At 59.3% G+C, this 20,872-nt stretch overlaps 1 protein-coding gene across 1 annotated transcript in view; it reads right to left on the bottom strand.

The window, feature by feature from the left end:
- Positions 1-943: 943 nt before the first annotated feature.
- The window catches only part of APC2 (APC regulator of WNT signaling pathway 2), a 38,766-nt gene continuing 18,837 nt past the window's right edge, over positions 944-20,872 (bottom strand). The window contains exons 11-16 of the mRNA XM_039910160.1: positions 20,132-20,271; positions 19,738-19,815; positions 19,326-19,442; positions 12,555-12,769; positions 10,554-12,099; positions 944-10,454 (exon numbers count right to left, since the gene is read on the bottom strand). Of these exons, the coding sequence (XP_039766094.1) occupies positions 6,492-10,454; positions 10,554-12,099; positions 12,555-12,769; positions 19,326-19,442; positions 19,738-19,815; positions 20,132-20,271 (6,059 nt within the window). The 3' untranslated portion in view covers positions 944-6,491. The remainder of the gene's footprint in view (positions 10,455-10,553; positions 12,100-12,554; positions 12,770-19,325; positions 19,443-19,737; positions 19,816-20,131; positions 20,272-20,872) is intronic.

Genomic DNA, 20,872 nt, shown 5'->3' with positions numbered 1-20,872 from the left:
ACCTGCAGTTGGTTGTGGTTGGTGTGGAGAGAGAGAGAGTAGTACAGGAAGGGGAAGGCTGAGCTTTGCCTGTCCTGTTGTACACCCAAATTTAGGGGGGGGTCCTTCTGACCACCCCACCCAAAAGTGTAAGAGGGAAAACCCCATGGAGTTGTCCATCCTAATTTACCGTTGCTCCTTCTATTTCTAAGAGGTGGGAAAATGTTTTCTGCCTCCCCCTTTAAAATTAATTCATAGATTGAATAAATAATCCAGGAGCGTTCCACTTGGTGCATCCCAGGAGGACTTGGCCTGGTTAACATTCATCTGAGAGCATTGCTGGGGGATGAATCTGCCTGGATTGAAGAAAACTAACAAATTTCGTGGACAGGTTCAGTTTTTTTTTGCTGGTTCAGTTTTTTCTTCTCTGTTTGCCCCCATCTTCCCAGCTCACCCCACACCACACTGTGGGTTTGCAGCAGAGGGGCCGATTTGTCATTGGAAGCGAAGGGTCAAAGATGGCTTTGAGATGGAGGGCAGACTATGCAGAGCTAAGGGGTCAGAGAGACCCGATTTGGGGTCTCTCCAGCCCCTCCCAGAAGCTTTGTGGTCTTGTGAGAACCCTGAGGGGGTAGCAAAGCCAGAAGTCCAGACCAGGTTAGGGTGGGAACAGCAGCTTCACCCACGAGCTGGGAAATGGGAGGCGGCACTAGCCTCTCTCAACCCCTCCAAAGCTGGGGAAGTACTATGGTGGGCTCCTCTCCCCCTTCTCTGTCCCGCTGCCCCCGCCCCCCCCCCCCAAAAACCTAAAACCCAAACAGCCTTGCTTAGAACAAGACTGCCCACTGTCTTAGGGCAAACTCAGGTCCTCTGCCTGGAGGCATCAATAATTTTCCTACCAACAACACCCCTTCCCTCCACCCCCTCACCCCTCCAGTGGCTTGGAGGAAAGACACGCAGAAGCTCAGCTCCAGGCGCAATGCAACAGCTCTGTTTATTAATAAGGTTTTGCCTTTCTCAGCTTTCAACCGACAGATGGCCTTTTTTAATAAGTGGAAAAAAGGGGAACACTTAGTATGTACACGTTTCATTTTAATACTGTCCAGAGTCCCAGTGAAATTACATCCTTAATAACAGGGTAGGGGGATGGGAGAGGGCAATGGGCCATAAACTACTTGCAAATGACAGGAGGAGGCTGATGGTCAAGGGCAGCACGTGTCCTCAGAGGCAGTGGGCCATGGGAGACAGACTGAATGAGGGGGAGATGGGAACTAAGAAGCCATGGAGTAGGCTGGGGTGGTTTTGAACACCCACGTGCTGTGGGAGTGGAGATGTGAGGTAATGTTCACATGTGAGCATCAATTCCCTGTTGCTACAGGTTTTGTGTGTGTGTGACCCTGAATTAAATACACTATTGAGGGGATGGTTTGGAGAGAGGTGGCATATTTTTTTTACCATGGGGATGGTTTCTCTAAGGCATGGGAGTTCCAGGTTTCTTCAAGGCCCCCACCGTGGATCCTGCTGAAGAGGAGTTGGTCAGAAGAGGACAAGATCCATTTTGTGTCCACTTCTCTGCTCTCCCCAAAACCCACTAGAGCTCTCATTCTCTAAGGTGCCAACTTTTCCTTAAGAGGCAAGGCGGACCAGGCAGGCTGTACAGAACTAACAGGTGAGACCTCATCTGGGTCTTTCCAGACCCCCTCTGGAGCTCCGGGGTCTCCTGGGAGCCCCCTGGGAGAGCAAGGCCATGGGGATGGGAACAGTGGCTTCACCCCAACCTGGGAACCTAGGGTGGAGGTGGGGGGACTGGCTTCTGGCACCCCCACAGAGCTAGTGCACACTCTGGGATCAGACTGAAGCCCTTTGGGAATGCTGCCATATTTGGGATGTGAGATTCCTACTTTTCCCATCCCAGATGGCCTACAGCCAGAACAGGGGTAGGGGATGCCTGGTGCCCCTGCAGGGCAGGTTGGAGTGGGCCTGTCGGTGGGCAGAAGGTGACGGGTTCCTCGTGTGCCATGGAATCGGAAGGAAGCTGAGTGGCTCCCCGAGCCCCTGAATCCCAGCAAACCCCAGGAGCATCTCGGCCCTGTTCACCCAGCCTCAATCTCTACCCAGCCACAGGTGGGGTCCCGGCCTCTGGGCCAATCAGGTAAAAAAGAAATGGGGAGGTGGGGAAAAATGTCTCCTGGGTTCTGTGTCCGATTTCCCGACTCTACAATATTGCACTCCTCTCTGGGTCCCTGGCAGTGGTCGGGGCTCAACAGCATTCCCCATTCCCCTCTGTAGGATCCCCATACCTTTTCCAGCATAGAAACCTAAAGCAAGAAGCTGGAAAATGACCTGTTTCCTCATCTGTTTCCCAGATTATTGGCCCTGCGGTTGGGGGCGGGGGGTGGAGAAAAAGGAGAGGGGTCTCCCCTGAGTCTCAGATGGCTCCTGCTACCTCAAGTCAAAATCCCAGAGGAGCACAGGAGGGTAGGAATTGAGTTCAGAAGCAGCATGACCTTTTGGAAAGAACACGGGCCCGGGAGTCAAAGGACCTGGGTTCTAATTCTGTTTCTGCTACTTGCCTGCTGTGTGACCTTGGGGGAGTCCCTTAATTTTTCTGTTACTTCGTCTAACAGAGAAATGAAGGGATTCCCTCCTAGACTGTGAGCCCCATGTGGAACAGGGACTATATCCAATCTGATTGTATTGTATCTACACTAGCGCTTAGTACAGTGCTTGGTACATAGGAAGCGCTTAACAAATACCACAATTATTATTACTATTATTATTCATGCTGATGCACAGGCAATTTAAACAGAGGGAAGCCCCTCCCCTCCCCCTGCCCCTTAGGGTCAGCTGACTGCCTCCATTCTTCCCCTTCTTCCCCCAACCCCAGGTGAGGTAGGTCCAGTAGATATCTCTCCTGCCTTCCTAGCTCAGGGAGACTGAGGCACACACAGGTGCAAAGAGACAGTGATTTGGTGGGTTTGTGTGTGTTGTGGCGGGCAGCGGTGGCTGGGCAGAATTCTGCACTTATCCCCTCAGACTCCAGACCCCAGAACTTTGACTTGCCAGCCTTTCCCTACCAGCCTCACTCCACTGCTGCCCCTTTCCCTTACCAGCTGGTGGGTGGATGGGTGTGTTCCCCAGCCTGAGCACCCTTGGGTCCCCCTCTTTGCCTTCCCTTCCTCCATCACCCCTTTGGAGTCTGGCGGCCTGGATACAGTTTTTCTCCTATTTCTAGCTAGTCACATTCTGGACAGAACAAACGCCAACCCACCGTATCTTCTCTTTGAAACCACAGTGACTTGGAAGAGGGACATCTCCAGGAAGTAAGATCCCCTTGCTGTTCCCTGACCCCTTGCCACGTGAAAACCCTGGGTGCCATGGGGGCCCTAGCTTGGGACATGGGGGCATCCAGATCTCCCCAGAGAACCCCTCCTCACCCCAGGGACCGCCTCCAACAGTGATGGCCAAAGAGGAGGCTTGTCCTGGCCAACTGGACTGGGCAAGTAGTGGCATTAGGTGGGAGTTGGCATAAGGGAGACAAGAAATACGGTTAGATGGACTCCAACGTCCATATGGAAGAGGAGGACGCTAAGTTCAGGGGAGGGAAAGGGGGTTTTCAAGGGCAGCAAGCAGGAGAGGGGTGGGCAGGCTGTGGCGAGCCAACAGGTCAGAGAGACCCTCTCTGGGGCTTTTCCAGTCCTGCTCAGAAGCTTTGGGGTCTCGTGGAAGCCCCGGGAAAGCAAGGCTAGGTGTCCGGCCCGGAGAGCCCCAGGGCCGGGAACAGCGGCTTTACCCCCAGCCGGAAAAAGAGTTGGGGAGATGGCACCAATCCCCATCACCCCCACAGAGCTGGCCCCTATAGAGAGTCGGCAATTCCTGGGGCATGCCCTGGCTGGCGTCACCTAACCAATGACAATAAAGATCTTCTCCAGCTCCTTGAAAGAGTTCTCCTTTCCTCAATTTGCAGCCAACTGCATCCTCCCTGTAGCATCAAGTGAATGAAATTAAGCTTCCTGGCCAGGCCTCTGCTGTCTGTCAGCCATTGGAGAGGGGCAGCTGGGGGCTGTTGACGACAGCCATCTACAGTTTTCCTGGGTCAGCAGAATCCTCCCTACTTGAGGGAGTCAGTGGCCCTTGGGGCATCCTGGATTTGAGAGCGGAGGAATAAAACCATCAGACATTTACAGAAGAGCAGTCCCTACTGAGCCACTAGAAGGAGAGTTAGGGATGTCAAGGGAAAAGCGAGGGTGTCAGGTGGCTCATCCCCAGCCACAAGAATGGGTGTTCGGGAGGGCCGCTGTCACACGGTCTCTCCAAGGGCCCTAGTGCCACTGTCAGAGACAGTGTCCCGGGCTGGATGGACCACGGAGCTGAGCTGTCTTTTGGTTTTATCCAAAATGGGAAATATTGCACTTGGGCACAGGGACATTCCACCTACTGGGGAGCTTCAGGAGAGAGCTAGAGAAAGAAGTGAGGAGAAGGGAAAGATTGGGATCAAAATGCAGTCAGAAAATGGAAAGGGAAGCCTGGGCCTCGTTGACTGTGGCCTCAACCCAGTTCCTAGTGGGTGAGTCACCACAGCTCATAATTCCCCAACATGTTAATCATGAAGGGCCAACAAGGCACTCTATTTCTCTTTCCCCTACTACTACATTCCTTATTCTTTCTCTTTCTCCCTCTCGGGGAGCACCTGTGTTTTCAGGACTTCCCCCCATCCCAGAGAGCCAAGAAACTTAGAACTGGGAAGGACCCCAAGAGGTCACCCAGCCCATCCCCCTGCTTCCAGGCTTAGCACACCTAGGACAGATGGCTGTCTGCCCTATGGTTAACAATCACCAAAGACAGAAACTCCAGTTTCCTTCCAGGACCTGTTTCACTAGCTTTGATTCTCCCCATCTGCAGGCATGTGGGAAGGTCTTCCTTGCGTCTAACCCAGCTCCCTCTTGCTGCAATTTAAACTCATTTCCTTATTATCTCAATCTTGCCTCCTCCTCCTGTTCCGCACATGCTAAAACTCAGCAGGGTCCATTGGAAGCTAGAAATGCTGGTGGCCGTGGATTTCAACCCCAAAGAGGGGGCCTGAGCCAGGTCTTTGTTTCAGCTTAAGTTGCCCCCCAACTGGAAGCCAGAGAGCAGCCTACCCATTTCCTTGGGTCACCGGGTCCCCTCATGGCTTCCTGGATGAGGCAGAAGAGGGAGGCAGGTGGCCCGGGCATTCCCAAACCAGGATTTTGGGGGGGGGGGGGTCAAGAAATAGTCTCTCCTGTGTTCATTAAAAGCAGAAAAACTTGAAGTATCCCTTACCCTCCCCCTCTCACATCAGCCAGCTCCCCTCCAAGGTCTCCTTAAACACAACCCTCTCATCTCTCCCCCTTCTGAAGCCTGTTCAACCCTACTCCCCCCGTTCAGCCTTCTGGAGGAAACTGGGAAACTAGTCTCCAAGAAGCCCTCCCCAGCCCAATTCTCCTTTCTTTTTCTTCTTTGTCCTCTTTCCTTCTCCTTTCTCTTTCCTCTCCTTCTCTCTCCCTTCCCAGTAATAAGGTGCTGTCCCCCGTCATCTCCCCAGCTGGTTTACATAATGCAAACAACGTGGAAAAGTAGTCATTAGCAAATTAACAGGTCACAATAATTGCAGGCTTTTGGCCCTGTCCCTGACAGATCCTATCGCAAATATCTGGCGGGGTCTCCCTCCCCGTCCCCCTCCACGCCCGCCCGTGGGCCGCACCTCTCCCCTCCGGCTGGCGGAGTCTCTCCCCACAACTCCCCCGACCAATTGGCCGATCGACCATTGGGATCTTTATCTCTTGGGGCTTTGTGCCACGCTGCCAGGCGAAGCATGCAGCAGACCCTTAGATTAAGGCTGGCTACCGGGGTAACGGACTGTCTTCTGTGCTTTTTGGAGACACCCCTCCTCCCCGGCAAATCCTCCAAACCCACCCAATGCGCGTGCTGCTGGGGAAGGCTTTCGGATGGATTCACTTGGATTCTTCTTGTCCCCTAGGGAAAGGGTGATTGTCACCGCCCTACAGTCACCCACGATGCCCCCTTCAGTCTGGTCACCCTCCACTTGGGTCGGGGAGGAATCTCGTCTGCTGCCCCTCCTATTCCCCTGGAAAAGTCGAATTTCCAAGTAGCTGGGCCGGAGTCAGATGGGTGGAGGAAGGGGCAGCAGACAGAGAAAGGGGAGGGAAGAGGATGGAGAAGGGGAGAGAGGCAGGCGAGCCCTCGCATGGCTCTCTACCTCCCGCCAGACCCCTATTAAACAGTTCAGGCCCCGGGCTCCGGAACGGGCATTGCCCAGCACCCTCCACGCGATCCTGGCGTTCACCGACCCAGAGGCTGCCCTAGGCCTAGGCCCAGCCCGACTGGAGCAGAAGTTTCTCTTAAGCGTGAAATCTGAAAGCGGCTTCTCCTTAGTTCTAGGGTACCAGTGGCCGGGCAGCGTTAAGTCCTGGCAGGCAAGACAGCGGCAGCGGTGGGAGTGGGGGCAGCAGAGCTGAGGATGTGGGGAGCTAGTCCAGGAGCCCACCAGCTTTCTCTAAGGGCTTGTCGCTCACAGCCGGCACTACCATGGGACTGGGCACATAATTGAAGGGGGTCACCCGGGCAGCCCGGCTCGGGGAGCCATGTCGGCTGGCGGGGAAGCCTCCAGCGGGACCCATGGGGCCCTCGTGGGCGAAGGAGACGGCAGGCACGGGCTTGGCCGGGCCATCCACGTCGCTGCCCAAGAAGGGGGCCGAGGCGGGGAACGGGGCCGCGGGGGGCTCGCGGCTCTCCAGGGTCGGGGAGGTGCTGGAGTTGGTCTTGGAGGCTGAGAAGTCCTCGGTCTGGACCACGGCATCGCTGGTCTTCCTCAGTGGGCCGCCGCTGCCGCCGCCGCCTTCTCCTGCTGGGCCAACCAGGGGGAGAGCGGTAGGGGGAAGGGTGCTCTTCAAGATGTGGGGGATGTCTTCATCCCGGATCCGCCGCCATGTCCCCTTCATCATCATCAGCTGCTCCCCGGGCCCCTCTCCGGCCGCCACCACTGCTGGAGAAGACCAGGCGCTCTTTTCTTCCTCCTCTGCCTCCACCTCCACCTCCTCCTTTTCCTCTTTCTCCTCCTCCTCCTCCTCCTCCTCCGCTCCCCTTCTCCTCCTCCTCCTTCTGCCCCCCGCCTCGGAGCAGGGTGAGAGGGTAGGGGAAGGACTCCCGGTCCTCTTGACCACGTTGATTTGGGGTGAGGAGGAGTACCGTTTGAAGGGCTCGAGTGCGGGGGGGTGGGTCTTCACGGGGAGGCGGGACGGGCTCTCGGAGCTGGTCCGCCTGGGGGGGCGGGCCCCCGTGGAGGCTCGCGGGCCAGGGGGCCCCCTGGGCGCGGCGGGGCGCTGGCCCGGCCTTGCCACCCCCGGCTGGTCTGCCTTGAGCTCCTGGCAGCGGGAGGAGCATAAGAAAACAGCCGGGAGGCCGGGCCGGGCCCGGCAGGCCCCTGGGGAGTGACTGCGGGACAGGGAGGAGCCGGACTCGGAGGAGGAGAGCTCCGAGCGGTGGCGGCGCAGGAGGCCGGAGGACTCCTTGATGAAGGTCAGCTGACGCAAGAAGCCCGAGCGGTCCGACTCGCTCCCGCTGGAGCGGGCCGAGGCGGTGCGCACCAGGTTGAGCCGGCTGCTCTGTGGGATGCCCGTGGGGGCCCCGGCGGCTGGCTTGAGCCCGGGGCCCTGCTCCTCCAGGATGGGCATGGGGCCTTTGGCTGGGAACGTCTTCCTGACCGGCTTCTGCATGAAGGGGATGCGCACTGGGGACTTCTGAGTCTTGGGCTGCTTGGGGCCCGGCATCTTCCCGGGGGCTCGGGCCGGGGGCGAGGGCGAGGCGGCCCCCGCCTTCGGGCCGGGAGCCGGAGGCGAGGGCGAGGCGGCCCCCGCCTTCGGGCCGGGAGCCGGCGGCGGCTTGCCGAGCTGGGCTGGCGGTGGCGGCGGCGGGGGCGACGACTTCTTGGGCGGGGGCCGGGAGGGGGGTGAGGGACGGGAGGACCCCGAGGAGGGGGCCTTGGGGATCTGGGCAGGGGGCGTGGCGCTCCTTTTCGGGAGGGTCAGATCCGTCAGCTCGGAGATTTTGCCCAGCCGGTGGAGGCTGCGAGAGCGCTGTTGGTTGGCAGGGGCGAGGGGCTTGGCTGGGGGTTCCACCTTCGGCTCTGTCTTCTTGGGGGTGGAACGGGGGCTGGCCGAGTCCTTGGGCAGGCTGGGCATGTAGATGACGGTCCGGCCGCGGAACACCACCGGCAGGCCGGAGAGAGTTTTCTGGGCGGCCGGGGGTTTCTCCGGGGCCCGGGGGGCCCGGGCATCGGAGGGCCGCTCGGCCACGACCTTCCTGCCCCCCGGACCGACGGCGGCCGGCTCCCTCTTGGCCTGCCCGTGGGCGGCCCGCTCCCCTCTCTCCGGCTCCTTCCGGTCCCGGCTTGGCTGCAAGGTGGAGCCCACAGACAGCCCCGACACGAAGGACAGGATGGAGTCGGACTCGGAGGAAGGCTCCCGCGAGAAGGAGGCGGCTGCCTGGTGCAGCCATGTCACGATGGAGTTGGCGCCCTCCTGGATGGCCTTCCACTCGACGCTGTCCAGATCCGAGGCCCGGTCCGACCCGGGCTCTTCGCCCGGCTCCCTCCTGGGCTCTGGCGGCCCCCGCTCCTTGGGGCCAACCGCTTTGGGCTTGCGGCGCCGAGCGGAGGGGCGCCGCCGGCGGGGCGCGGCTGACCCCGGGCCCCGCGGCTGGAGGCCCTCCTCCTCCGAGTTGACGCTCGGTGAGCTCGGGGGGCCGGCCAGGGGCTCGGGCCCCCGGGGGCGGATCCGGGGAGCCTTGGGGGCTGGCTGGGCCCCGCCCTGTTCTGAGAGGTCCAGATCGCTCAGGGAGCTGAGAGAGGAGCTCAGGGAGTAGCAGGGCGGAGTCTCGTCCACGATCGAGTTGTGCTGGAGCCGGGCGGGGGTCCGGCTCCGGCCCGGTGGGGGCTTGGCCCCGGGCTCTGCCTCCTTCTTGGCCGGCCGGCGCTCCTTTTTGGAAGGCCGGGGGAGGCCGGGCACCTTCCCGATCAGAGCCCGCGGGGCCTCGTCCGAGTCATTCTCGTAGAAGCAGTAGACGGCCTCCTCGGTGGGCGTGGTGTGGCACAGGGACTGGAAGGCCACCTCTCCGCGGCCCCCATCCTGGCGGGGCCCGGCTCCCCGGGGGTGGCCGCCACCGGCGGGCCGGCTGCCCGTCAGCTCCAGGCGGGGCCTGTCCTTCGGGGGTCCCCGGGGGGCGGCTTCCGGGGCCGGACCCCTTCCCGGCGCCCGGGGCCCCCCGCCCCCCTGGGGCCTGCGGGAGGCGGCGGGCCCCTTGGCAGGGGTGGAGTGGCCGGCCGGGCCCCGCTTGCCGGCCGCGGGCTCGGCCGTCCCCCAGGCCTGCCGGGGCCCCGGCGGGCCCTGGCCTCCCTGACGGTCCTGGGGCGGGGCCCGGGGCGGGGCCCTGGACGGGTCGTGCAGGGTCTCGTCGCTGAGCGAGGCGGCGCTGGAGAAGTTGACCGGCGTCCCCTCGGCCGAGTCGGTGAAGGAGTCCTCGTCCTTGGCCGGCTCCCGGCTGGGCCGCGGGGCCTCGGCCTGGCTCGGGGGAACGTGGGCAGGCACCAGCATGTAGACGGGCACGGGCCGGGCCTTCTGCTTGGCCTGGGCCTTGCGGAAGCGGGAGGGCATGGCGGAGCTGATGCACTCCTTGAGGATGTCCAGCTCATCCTCCGAGCGGGGGTCGGGCCGGCCCCAGCCCCCGCCGGCCTCCGCCCGCTCCAGCTCCTCCCGCTTGCCGTGGCCGGCAAAGTGGAGCCCGCCCCGCTCGGAGAAGGGCGGCATCAGCTTGAGCTCCACGTCCTTCTGAATGTAGTGCTCGTGGAGGGGCAGGGCGCTCAGGCTGGAAGCGCAGGAGAAGTTCTCCACGGGCTTCTCCACGGTGAAGTAGATCATGGAGTCCAGGTCGGGCGGCAGCTGGAACCGCTCCTTGAAGTCGGTGATCTCCATGAATTTCTTCACGTTGTTCTCCCATTGGAGGTTGAACTGGCTGGCCTCCCGCTCGGGCGGGGCGCAGGGCTCGGGCAGCGGGGTCTTGCTCCGGCTGGGGGGCATGGTCTGGCCGGGGCTGTCGGGCAGCTCGCTGGGGCTGACGGTGCCGCTGATCATCTCGCTGCACGGGTCGCTCTGGATGGAGCTGGCGATGGACGGGCTCTCGAAGCTGCCCAGCGAGCTGACCGAGCTGCAGCGGCTCATGACCAGGGGCGTCTCCTGGACGTAGTTCTCTGACGAGCTGGAGGGCGTTCGGTCCTCGGGGCGGGGCGGGGAGGCCGAGGCGGCCCCGCGGCCCTGGCTCTTCTCGAGCCTCCGGGCGGGGATGGCCACGGGCAGGGAGGCGGCGCCCGGGGGCCTCCATCTCTCCTCCTCGTCGTCGCACTCCTCGTCGTCGTCCCGCTCCTCCTCCTCGCCTTCGTCGTCGTCCTCCTCCTCCTCGCCCTCGTCGTCGTCGTCCTCGTCCTCCTCCTCCTCCTCCTCATCGTCCTCCCCCGCCCTCCGCCTCTCGCCCGGCCCCGGCTCGTCCAAGATCTCCAGGGACGAGTCGCTGTCCAGGCCGGGGTCCTCGCTGTGGCTGAGAGCGTGGTCGGCCGAGGAGAGGGACGACAGGGAGCTGCAGCGGGAGAAGCAGATGGGGGTGTCCTCCACCGAGTACCTCTGCAGGGTCTCGGCGTGGGCCGGCGGGCCTGCCGGGGGCGCCAGCCTGGCTGGCACCTTGCTCGGCCCCCCGGGGCCCGGCGGCAGCGGCCCGGGCGGCCAGGCCTGCCGCCTGCCAGCCTTGGCCATCCCCTCCAGCAGCGGGATGTGCTGGTAGGAGGGGGACAGCTTGATGGTGTGGACCTGAGGGGGGGCAGCCGTCAGCCCGCCCTCCCGCTCCCCGCCGCCGGGGCCGGCCCCCAGCCTCTGGACGGCCCGGTGCTGCTCCCGGCCGGCCGGCTCGGCCTTGTCCAGCCGGCCGGCCAGGACCCCCTTGAGGTCGAGCCGGCTGGGCCGCTGCTGGTAGCGCTGCAGCTCCTCCCGGTAGTCGGCGAAGGGGGCCCGGGGGCAGGGCCGCATGAGCTCCCTAGGGCAGTAGCCGTCGCTGGTGCTGCCGCTGTTGAGGCTGTCGTTGGACAGGCTGGCGTAGGTGGCCTTGAGCCGCAGCAGCGGGTGGCCCCCGCGGCCGGGCGCCTCCCGCCGGGGCTCGGGGAGCCGGCACGGGGAGCACGACTGGGCCCGGGCCTCCCGCCGGCCCTCGGGGGCGAAGGCCCAGTCGAGCCCCGGATCCCCGGAGCTGAGGCTGAAGCTGTCGTCGGACGACGTGTGCGGGGCCGAGACGTCCTCGGCCGGCTTGTCCACCTTGGCCGCGGCCCCCGCCGGCTTGCTGGCCGGTGGCGCCGCTCCGGCCTCCGCCTTCGGGGCCTCCGCCTTCGGGGGGCCGGCGCCCCCGCGGGCCGGAGGGCCGCCGCTGTCGTCTCTCTCCGGCTCGGGTCCCCGACGCGGGGCGGGGCCCCGGGCCAGCGCCTGGCCCTGCAGGAAGGAGGAGTTGAGGAACATGGACAAGACAGACGGGTTGGTGGCCTCCACTCCGGGGGCCGAGCTGGGCCCCTCGTCGTCGTCGAAGCAGCCCGAGTCGGAGGCGTAGTCCCGGACCAGGCTGTCCAGGTGGCGCAGGGGCTTCTTGGCGGGCTGGCCCTTGAGGCTCTGCCCCTCCAGGGTGTCCAGGGCCTCGGCCAGGTGCTTGGCATCCAGCTCGGCCTCCAGCGCCTTCTGCTTGCGCACGTAGAGGCTGGGCATGCAAGAGCCCGGGGACACGACGGCCGCCGCGTCCTTGTACTTGAGGGGCCGATGGCTCAGCAGGTTGCGCAGGGCCGCCGCGCTGCCCATGGCGATCATCTTGTGCTTCGAGTGGATCAGGTTGCGGAGCATGCTCACGGCCCCCAGATCCCACAGCAGCTCCTGATCTCGGGCGCTGCGGGCCGACAGGTTCCACAGGGTCCCGCAAGCGTTGCTGACGATGGTCAGGCTGTGCGACTTGAGGTGCTGCAGCAGCGTCTGCAGACAGTTGTGGTCCCGGAGCACCTGCCTGGGGGGCGGGGGCGGGAAGGAGGGACGGTGTTAGCCCTCGCCCGGCTACGGAGGCGAGGGGTCGGGGGGAAGGGGGCTAATGGGACCCCGCCTTCCAGGAACTCCCTCGGGGATCGGCCCTCCCTCCCGCTGCTCAGGAGAGGAGGAAGACGAGGCTCACCCAGGAGTACGGCAGTGCCAGGACTTTGCTGCCTCGGGACCCCTCTCCCCCTCCCCCTCCCCCCTCCCCCCTCCTTTCCACCAGACCCCGCCACCTCGGATGGGTGCAGGGGGCTTTCAGAAACGCGTCCCTTGGCTCCGGCCGAGTCGGGGTTCCGGGGCCTGGCTCGGTGGCACGGGCGCAGGTCTTAAGCACGGCCCGGGGAAGCCAGGGATGGGGACGGGGGACAGGGAGGGGTTCGCGGGGTCAGGCTTGGGGAGCCCTGGGGAGGAGAGGGCAGGGCCAGGGTCCACCTGTAGTCCTCGCGCGTGGCAATCAGACTGGAGACATTGCGGAGGATACCACCGCCGCTCTCGATGATGGCCAGCGAGTTGCTCTGGCACTTGTAGGTGAGCGTGCTGACCAGGAAGCCCAGGGCCCCCTCCACCAGGCAGATGGCTGCCTTATTCTCCGTGCTGTGGGCTGACAGGTTCCACAGGGCACTCAGGACGCTCTTCAGCGTGGACTCCTAGGCAGAGGGAGGGAGGGAGTGGGGAGGAGGAGAGAGATACCTAGATACAACCTGGTCCCCATTCCCCTTCGCCACTCCAGGGGTTCAAAGGCAGTCTCTAGTCTTTCCTGAGCCTACAGTGGGCAGAACGCTGGACTGGCTGGTTGAGGTAGAGGAGCGGACTCAGTCCCTGCCCTTGAGGGACTGACTGATGAGAGGAGATTGAACAAACACAGACACACACATACATATACCCTAAAACTCTAGTGACTTGGCCTAGACCCTTAAGCTACGTAAAAACAGGAATAAGAAACATTCCCAGAGATAAGCAGTAGAGAACAGAAGCCTCCTCCCAAGCTAGATCACCCCCAGAGGACACCCCGACACTTGCCCCCGGCATATGGAGGAAGCTGCCCTTGCTTCACTTTTTGCTCTTTCTGGCTTTTCGGCGGGACCCCCACCCCCTGGCGATCAATCAGTCAGTGGTATTTATTGAGCGCTGACTGTGCGCAGCACTGTACCGACAGCTTGGGAGAGGGGAATATAACAGAGGTGGTAGACATGGTTCCCTGTCCACAAGGAGCTTGCGGTCTAGAGGGGGAGACAGATATTCAAATAAATTACAGAGAGGGGCAATGGCAAGGTAAAAGGATATGTACATAAGTGCTGTGGGGCTGGGAAGCAGCGTGGCTCAGTGGAAAGAGCCTGGGCTTCGGAGTCAGGGGTCATGGGTTCGACTTCTTCAACCACCTTGACCCCTTTCTCACCTTCCTTCTCTCCTTCTCTCTGCCCACTCTGATCCTTGGAGACTTCAACATCCATACGGATGTACCCGACGACTCCTCTGCCGCCCGCCTGCTATCCCTCCTCGACTCTGCCGACCTCCTCCTCCACCATACCGCGCCCACTCACCGACTCGGTCACACCCTCGATCTTGTCATCTCCTACCGCTGCACTATCTCCTCACTCACCAACTCTGAAATCCCTCTCTCGGACCATAACCTTCTCACCTGCCTCATCTCTCACACTCCCTCCCCCTGCAAATCTTCGCTACTGCCCCACAGAGACCTCCGCTCTCTCGATCCCATCCGTCTTTCCAATAGCATCTCGCCTCACCTTGCCGCCCTGTCCTCTCTTCCCACTCTCGACGATCAGGTCTCCGCTCTCAACTCCACCCTCACTACTCATCTCGACTCTCTCGCCCCCCTTTCCCTCCGCCGCTCTCGCGCCACTAACCCACAGCCCTGGATCACCTCCTCCGTCCGCCTCCTACGCTCCTATGCTCGAGCTGCTGAGCGCCGCTGGCGAAAGTCCAAGCACCAAGCCGACCTCACACACTTCAAATTTATCCTTTCCTGCCTTAACTCTGCCCTCTCCTCCGCCAGGCAAAGCTTCTTCTCCTCCCTCATCGACACCCATGCCCGTCACCCCGCCGATTGTTCCGGACCTTTAACTCTCTCCTTAGGCCCCCTGTTCCTCCCCCTCCCCCATCTCTCACCCCTAATGATCTGGCCACCTATTTCCTCACGAAAATCAACACGATCAGGTCTGAGCTCCCCAAAGTCACCCCTCCGCCTCTCCCCTCCACCCCAACAACCCCCTCCCCTACTTTCCCATCCTTCCCTGCAGTATCCTCAGAGGAGATCTCCTCCCTCCTCGCAAGTGCCACCCCCTCCACCTGCACCTCGGACCCCATTCCCTCTCACCTTCTTAAAACCATCGCCCCTGCCCTCCTCCCTTCCTTAACTTCTATTTTTAACCACTCAATCTCCAAGGGCTCCTTCCCCTCTGCCTTCAAACACGCCCACGTCTCCCCCATCCTAAAAAAACCCGCTCTTGACCCCACTTCCCCCTCCCGTTATCGTCCTATCTCCCTACTACCCTTCCTTTCCAAAATCTTAGAACGAGTCGTCTACAATCGATGCCTAGAATTCCTTAACTCCCATTCTCTCCTAGACCCCCTCCAATCTGGCTTCCGTCCCCTCCACTCTACCGAGACTGCTCTCTCTAAGGTCACCCATGACCTCCTTCTTGCCAAATCCAATGGCTCCTACTCCATTCTGATCCTCCTTGACCTCTCTGCTGCCTTTGACACTGTCGACCATCCCCTCCTCCTCCGTACCTTATCTCACCTTGGCTTCACGGACTCTGTCCTCTCCTGGTTCTCCTCTTACCTCTCTGGCCGATCATTCTCGGTCTCCTACGCTGGAGCCTCCTCCCCCTCCCATCCTTTAACTGTTGGAGTTCCTCAGGGGTCAGTTCTTGGCCCTCTTCTGTTCTCCATTTACACTCACTCCCTCGGTGAACTCATTCGCTCTCACGGCTTTGACTACCATCTCTACGCAGATGACACGCAGATCTACCTCTCCGCCCCTGTCCTCTCCCCCTCCCTTCAGGCTCGCATCTCCTCCTGCCTCCGGGACGTCTCCACCTGGATGTCTGCCCGCCACCTAAAACTCAACATGAGCAAGACTGAGCTCCTCATCTTCCTTCCCAAGCCCGGTCCGCTCCCAGACTTCTCCATCACCGTGGATGGCACGACCATCCTTCCCGTCCCGCAGGCCCGCAATCTCGGTGTCATCCTTGACTCGTCCCTCTCGTTCACCCCACACATCCTATCCGTTACCAAGACCTGCCGGTTTCACCTCTACAATATCGCCAAGATCCGCCCTTTCCTCTCCACCCAAACGGCTACCTTACTATTACGGGCTCTCGTTATATCCCGGCTAGACTACTGTGTCAGCCTTCTCTCTGACCTCCCTTCCTCCTCTCTCGCCCCGCTCCGGTCTATTCTTCACTCCGCTGCCCGGCTCATCTTCCTGCAGAAACGATCTGGGCATGTCACTCCCCTTCTTAAACAACTCCAGTGGTTGCCTATCGACCTCCGCTCCAAACAAAAACTCCTCACTCTAGGCTTCAAGGCTCTCCATCACCTTGCCCCTTCCTACCTCTCCTCCCTTCTCTCTTTCTACCGCCCACCCCGCACGCTCCGCTCCTCTGCCGCCCACCTCCTCGCCGTCCCTCGGTCTCGCCTATCCCGCCGTCGACCCTGGGTCACGTCCTCCCGCGGTCCTGGAACGCCCTCCCTCCTCACCTCCGCCAAACTGATTCTCTTTCCCTCTTCAAAACCTTACTTAAAAATCACCTCCTCCAAGAGGCCTTCCCAGACTGAGCTCCTCTTCCCCCTCTACTCCCTCTGCCATCCCCCCTTTACCTCTCCGCAGCTAAAGCCTCATTTTCCCCTTTTCCCTCTGCTCCTCCACCTCTCCCTTCCCATCCCCACAGCACTGTACCCGTCCGCTCAACTGTATATATTTTCGTTACCCTATTTATTTTGTTAATGAATTGTACATCGCCTTGATTCTATTTAGTTGCCATTGTTTTTACGAGATGTTCTTCCCCTTGACGCTGTTTAGTGCCATTGTTCTTGTCTGTCCGTCTCCCCCGATTAGACTGTAAGCCCGTCAAACGGCAGGGACTGTCTCTATCTGTTGCCGACTTGTTCATCCCAAGCGCTTAGTACAGTGCTCTGCACATAGTAAGCGCTCAATAAATACTATTGAATGAATGAATGAATGACTCCCGGCTCTGCGACTTGTCAGCTGACTGTGGGCAAGTCACTTAACTTCTCTGGGCCTCAGTTACCTCATCTGTAAAATGGGGATTAACTGTGAGCCTCAGGTGGGACAACCTGATTACCCTGTATCTACCCCAGTGCTTAGAACAGTGCTCTGCACATAGTAAGCGCTTAACAAATACCAACATTATTATACAAGTGCATAGGTGATGCAGAACCCCATAAATCATCTGAGGTCCCCCTCTGGGCTCTGCCAGAGGCCCTGGCATTGAGGAAAGAGGTCATCTGACCCTAGCAATCAGTGAGGTAATCTAGCGTAGGGTCCTGTTCTCCCCACAGTCTTGGTGGGTCACATCGTGTTGAGCCCAGGCCCACTGACCCTGCGGGTCGGGGAGTGGGAATCTTCTCTACCTCCACCCTGTTTTCCTGGCATGGGGAATCCTCTTCTTTCCTCCCCCATTAGACTGCAAGCTACTTCATGACAGAAACTGTCTTTTACAGCATTCTGCCCAAGCCCGTCAATGGGCAGGGACTGTCTCTATCTGTTGCCGATTTGTACATTCCAAGCGCTTAGTACAGTGCTCTGCACATAGTAAGCGCTCAATAAATACTATTGAATGAATGAATAAATGGTGGGCCCCCAGTACAGAGCTCTGCACAGAGCAGGTGTCCAGCACGGTGCTCTGAACACAGTAGGCAACCAGTATAGTGCTCTGCACACTGTAGACAGCCAGGACAATGCTTTGCACACAGTAGGGGTCCAGTACAGTGCTCTGCACACAGTAGCAATCAATTTATTAGGCACTTACTGTGTGCAGAGCACTGTATTAGGTATGTGGGAAAGTACAATCGGAGAAGCAGCGTGGCTCAGTGGAAAGAGCCCGGGCTTTGGAGCCAGAGGTCATGGGTTCAAATCCCAGCTCTGCCCCTTGTCAGCTGTGTGACTGTGGGCAGGCCACTTAACTTCTCTGTGCCTCAGTTACCTCATCTGTAAAATGGGGATTAACTGTGAGCCTCACATGGGACAACCTGATTACCCTGTATCTCCCCCAGCACTTAGAACAGTGCTCTGCACATAGGAAGCGCTTAACAAACACCAACATTATTATTACAATACAGTAGAGTTGGTGGAAACAATTGCTGCACACAAGGAGTTTACAGTCTACAAGGGGTGACAGACATTAAAATCAGTTACAGATCAGGGAAAGAGTAACATGCAAAGACACGTATTTAAATTCTGTGGGGCTGGGGTAAATATCAAAATGCTTAAGGGGTCCAGATCCAAGTGCACAAGTAATGCAAAGGAGAGAGGGAATAGGGGAAATGAGGGCTTAGGCTGGCCTTTTGGCCTCCTGGAGGAGATGTGATTTTAGGGGAGTTTTAAAGATGGTGAGAGTGGTGGACTATCAGATATGAAGTGGGAGGAAGTTCCAGGTCAGAGGGAGGACAAGGACAAGAGATCAGCGGTGAGATAGATGAGAATGAGGTAGAGTAGGTTGGTGTTAGAGGGATGAAGTGTGCAGGCTGGGATGTAGTAGGAAAGCGGCAAGGTAAGATAGGAGGGGGCAAGGTGATTGAGTGCTTTAAAGCTGTTGGTAAGGAGTTTCTGTTTGATGCACAGGTGGATGGGCAACCACTGGAGGTTCTTGAGTGGGGAGATGTGAACTGAATGTTTTTTTTAGAAAAATGATCCGGGCTACAGAATGAAGTTAGGACGAGGGTGGAGAAAGACAGGAGTCAGGGAGGTCAGTGAAGAGGCTGATGCAGTAGTCAAGAGAGGATATAAGTGCTTGAATCAGCACTTATCTACAGAGTAGGTGTCCAATACAGTGCTCTGCTCATAGGAGACTCTTAGACACGGTAGGTGCTCAATAGATCCTGTGACGATGACGATGGTGGTGATGAGTCAGCCTGAGAGGAGAGGGCAAGGTTTGTCTCCAGATAGAGGTCTGGTGTTCGATAAAGGGAGCACTGGAGAGAAAGCACTAAGTAAACTCTTATGCAAAGAAACCTCAGGGGATCCTGAGTGTGTGTGGATCTGAAAGATAAACAGTGTGGTCTAGTGGAAAGAGCCTGAGCCTGGAAGTCAGAGGACCTGGGTTCTAACTCCGGATCTGCCACTTGCCTGCTGTGTGACCTTGGGTGAATCACTTAATTTCTCTGGGCCTCAGTTTCTTCATCTGTAAAATGGGGATTCAATCCTCCTCCCTCCTATGTAGACCGTGAGTCCCATGTGGGACAGGGACTGTATCCAAACCTTTCATTAATAGTATTTATTGAGCGCTTACTATGTGCAGAGCACTGTACTAAATGCTTGGAATGAACAAGTCGGCAACAGATAGAGACGGTCCCTGCCGTTTGACGGGCTTACGGTCTAATCGGGGGAGACGGACAGACGAGAACGATGGCGATAAATAGAGTCGAGGGGAAGAACATCTCGTAAAAACGATGGCAACTAAATAGAATCAAGGCGATGTACAATTCATTAACAAAATAAATAGGGGAATGAAAATATATACAGTTGAGCAGACGAGTACGGTGCTGAGGGGATGGGAAGGGAGAGGGGGAGGAGCAGAGGGAAATGGAAGGAAAAGAGGGTTAAGCTGCGGAGAGGTAGAGGGGGAGTGGTAGAGGGAGTAGAGGGAGAAGGGGAGCTCAGTCTGGGAAGGTCTCTTGGAGGAGGTGAGTTTGGATCTTGTACCCTCTCTAACGCTCAGTACAGCGCTTGGCACATAGTAAGAGCTTAACAAGTACCGTAATGAATTAATTAGTTATATTGAAATGGATGCAGCTGCAGAGAGCCAGCCCCTCTCACCACAGCCCTACGGCCGGACACAACAACCAGACACACCTGCCTCCCCCCACCTCCATCCCCAGCCTCACCCCCTCCAGCCCCCCGAATCACACGGACACAAGCACACGACTGCATGCAGGATCACAATCACACACACCCAGAGACAAACCCAAGCAGTCACTAGCAGGATCGCCCTCACTCACCTTGGAGGCCCGCAGGGCGCACTGCATCAACCCAGTCATGCTGCCCACCTCCCTCAGGATCTTCTTGCTGTTGATGTCCGCTCTCCAAGATAGGTTCCGGAGGATGCTGGATACCACCTGGAGGGTGGACGGCGGGCTTGTGGGTCAGCGACCGTGCGAGCCCATGGGGGCCGAGGGGGAGGGCCGCAGGGTCAGACGTCAAGGCCGCCACCCCAAACGTTCTGGCTTGGGACCCTCGGCCTCTCTCCCTGAGCCCGGGTCAGCAAAGGGCACCCCCTCCCAGCTCCCCTCGGCCCCCCTCAGAGCCCCAGGCCTCCGAGCGTCTGGCCTCCGGTCCAAACCCGACTGAGGAGCCCAAATCCCGGGTCGCTCCCAGGTCTGCCCTAAGCCCATCCCCACCCGGTCTACCTACCTGATGGAGCTCTTCACTCTCCGAGGTCAGCTGGGCCACTATGGCCTGCATACAGCCCCGTCGGGCACACAGCGTCGCCTGTCGGGGCAAGGGTCCAGGCATTGCAGAGCCACCTGGGGGACTGGCCTTGATGATATCTATGCCAGACTACGTATTTTGTTCTGTTTTGCTTTGCTGTCTGTCCCCCCCCACCCCCGTTTAGACTGTGAGCCCGTTATTGGGCAGGGCTTGTCTCTATCTGTTGCCGAACTGTACATTCCAAGCGCTTAGTACAGTGCTGTGCACATAGTAAGCGCTCAATAAATACGATTGAATGAATGAATGATTGACTGGCCAGATTCCCGGGGAATCCCTCCTCCCGGGAGCCCTGGCCCTGAAATGGCCCTCCAGGCACCTTGTTGACAACATCCCCGAAGGTGAGGTTGGTGAGGGCCATGCCAGCATAGCGGCGCAGTGCCAGGTTCAGGGGGTCACTGGTCATTCGGTGCATCTCATAGTCCACCTGCAGCAACTCCGCCACGGCCTGCAGCCCACCTTGGGGAAGAGGGAGGGCACAGTTTGACACCGACTGCCTAGATTGAGCTGCCTTGAGTTTGCCCCCACCCAACCCTTAGCTGCGGGACCAAGGAGGCAAGAGAAGATGGAAGGGGAAGCCCGGGACAAGCGGAGATGGTTTTCCTCATTTAAGACGAGAATCTGAGGTCTAGGAAGGTTAAGTCATTTAACCCGAGCCACACCGACTTAAGTGACTACATCTCCAGCCCTGATCGCTCTCCCTCTCTGCAGTCTCGCATTTCCTCTTGTCCTCAAGACATCTCTACTTGGATGTCCTCCCGTCACCTCAAGCTTAACCTGTCCAAAACAAAACTTCTTATTTTTCCACCCAAAACCTGTCCTCCCCCTGACTTTCCCATCACTGTAGATGACAACACCATCCTTCCTGTCTCACAAGCACGGGCTTGGGAGTCGAAGGACGTGGGTTCTACTCCCGGCTCCACCACTTGTCTGCTGTGTGACCTTGGGCACTTCTTCACTTCTCTATGCCTAAGTTACCTCATCTGTAAAATGGGGATTAAGACCGTGAGCCCCACGCGGGATAACCTGATTACCTTCTATCTACTCCAGTGCTTAGTAC

The sequence above is a fragment of the Ornithorhynchus anatinus genome, chromosome X1 (genome assembly GCF_004115215.2).
Source record: "Ornithorhynchus anatinus isolate Pmale09 chromosome X1, mOrnAna1.pri.v4, whole genome shotgun sequence".
NCBI classification, from domain to species: domain Eukaryota; kingdom Metazoa; phylum Chordata; class Mammalia; order Monotremata; family Ornithorhynchidae; genus Ornithorhynchus; species Ornithorhynchus anatinus.
The sequence above is the reverse complement of the archived record's forward strand: the minus strand, read 5'-3'. Positions and strand labels throughout refer to the sequence as shown.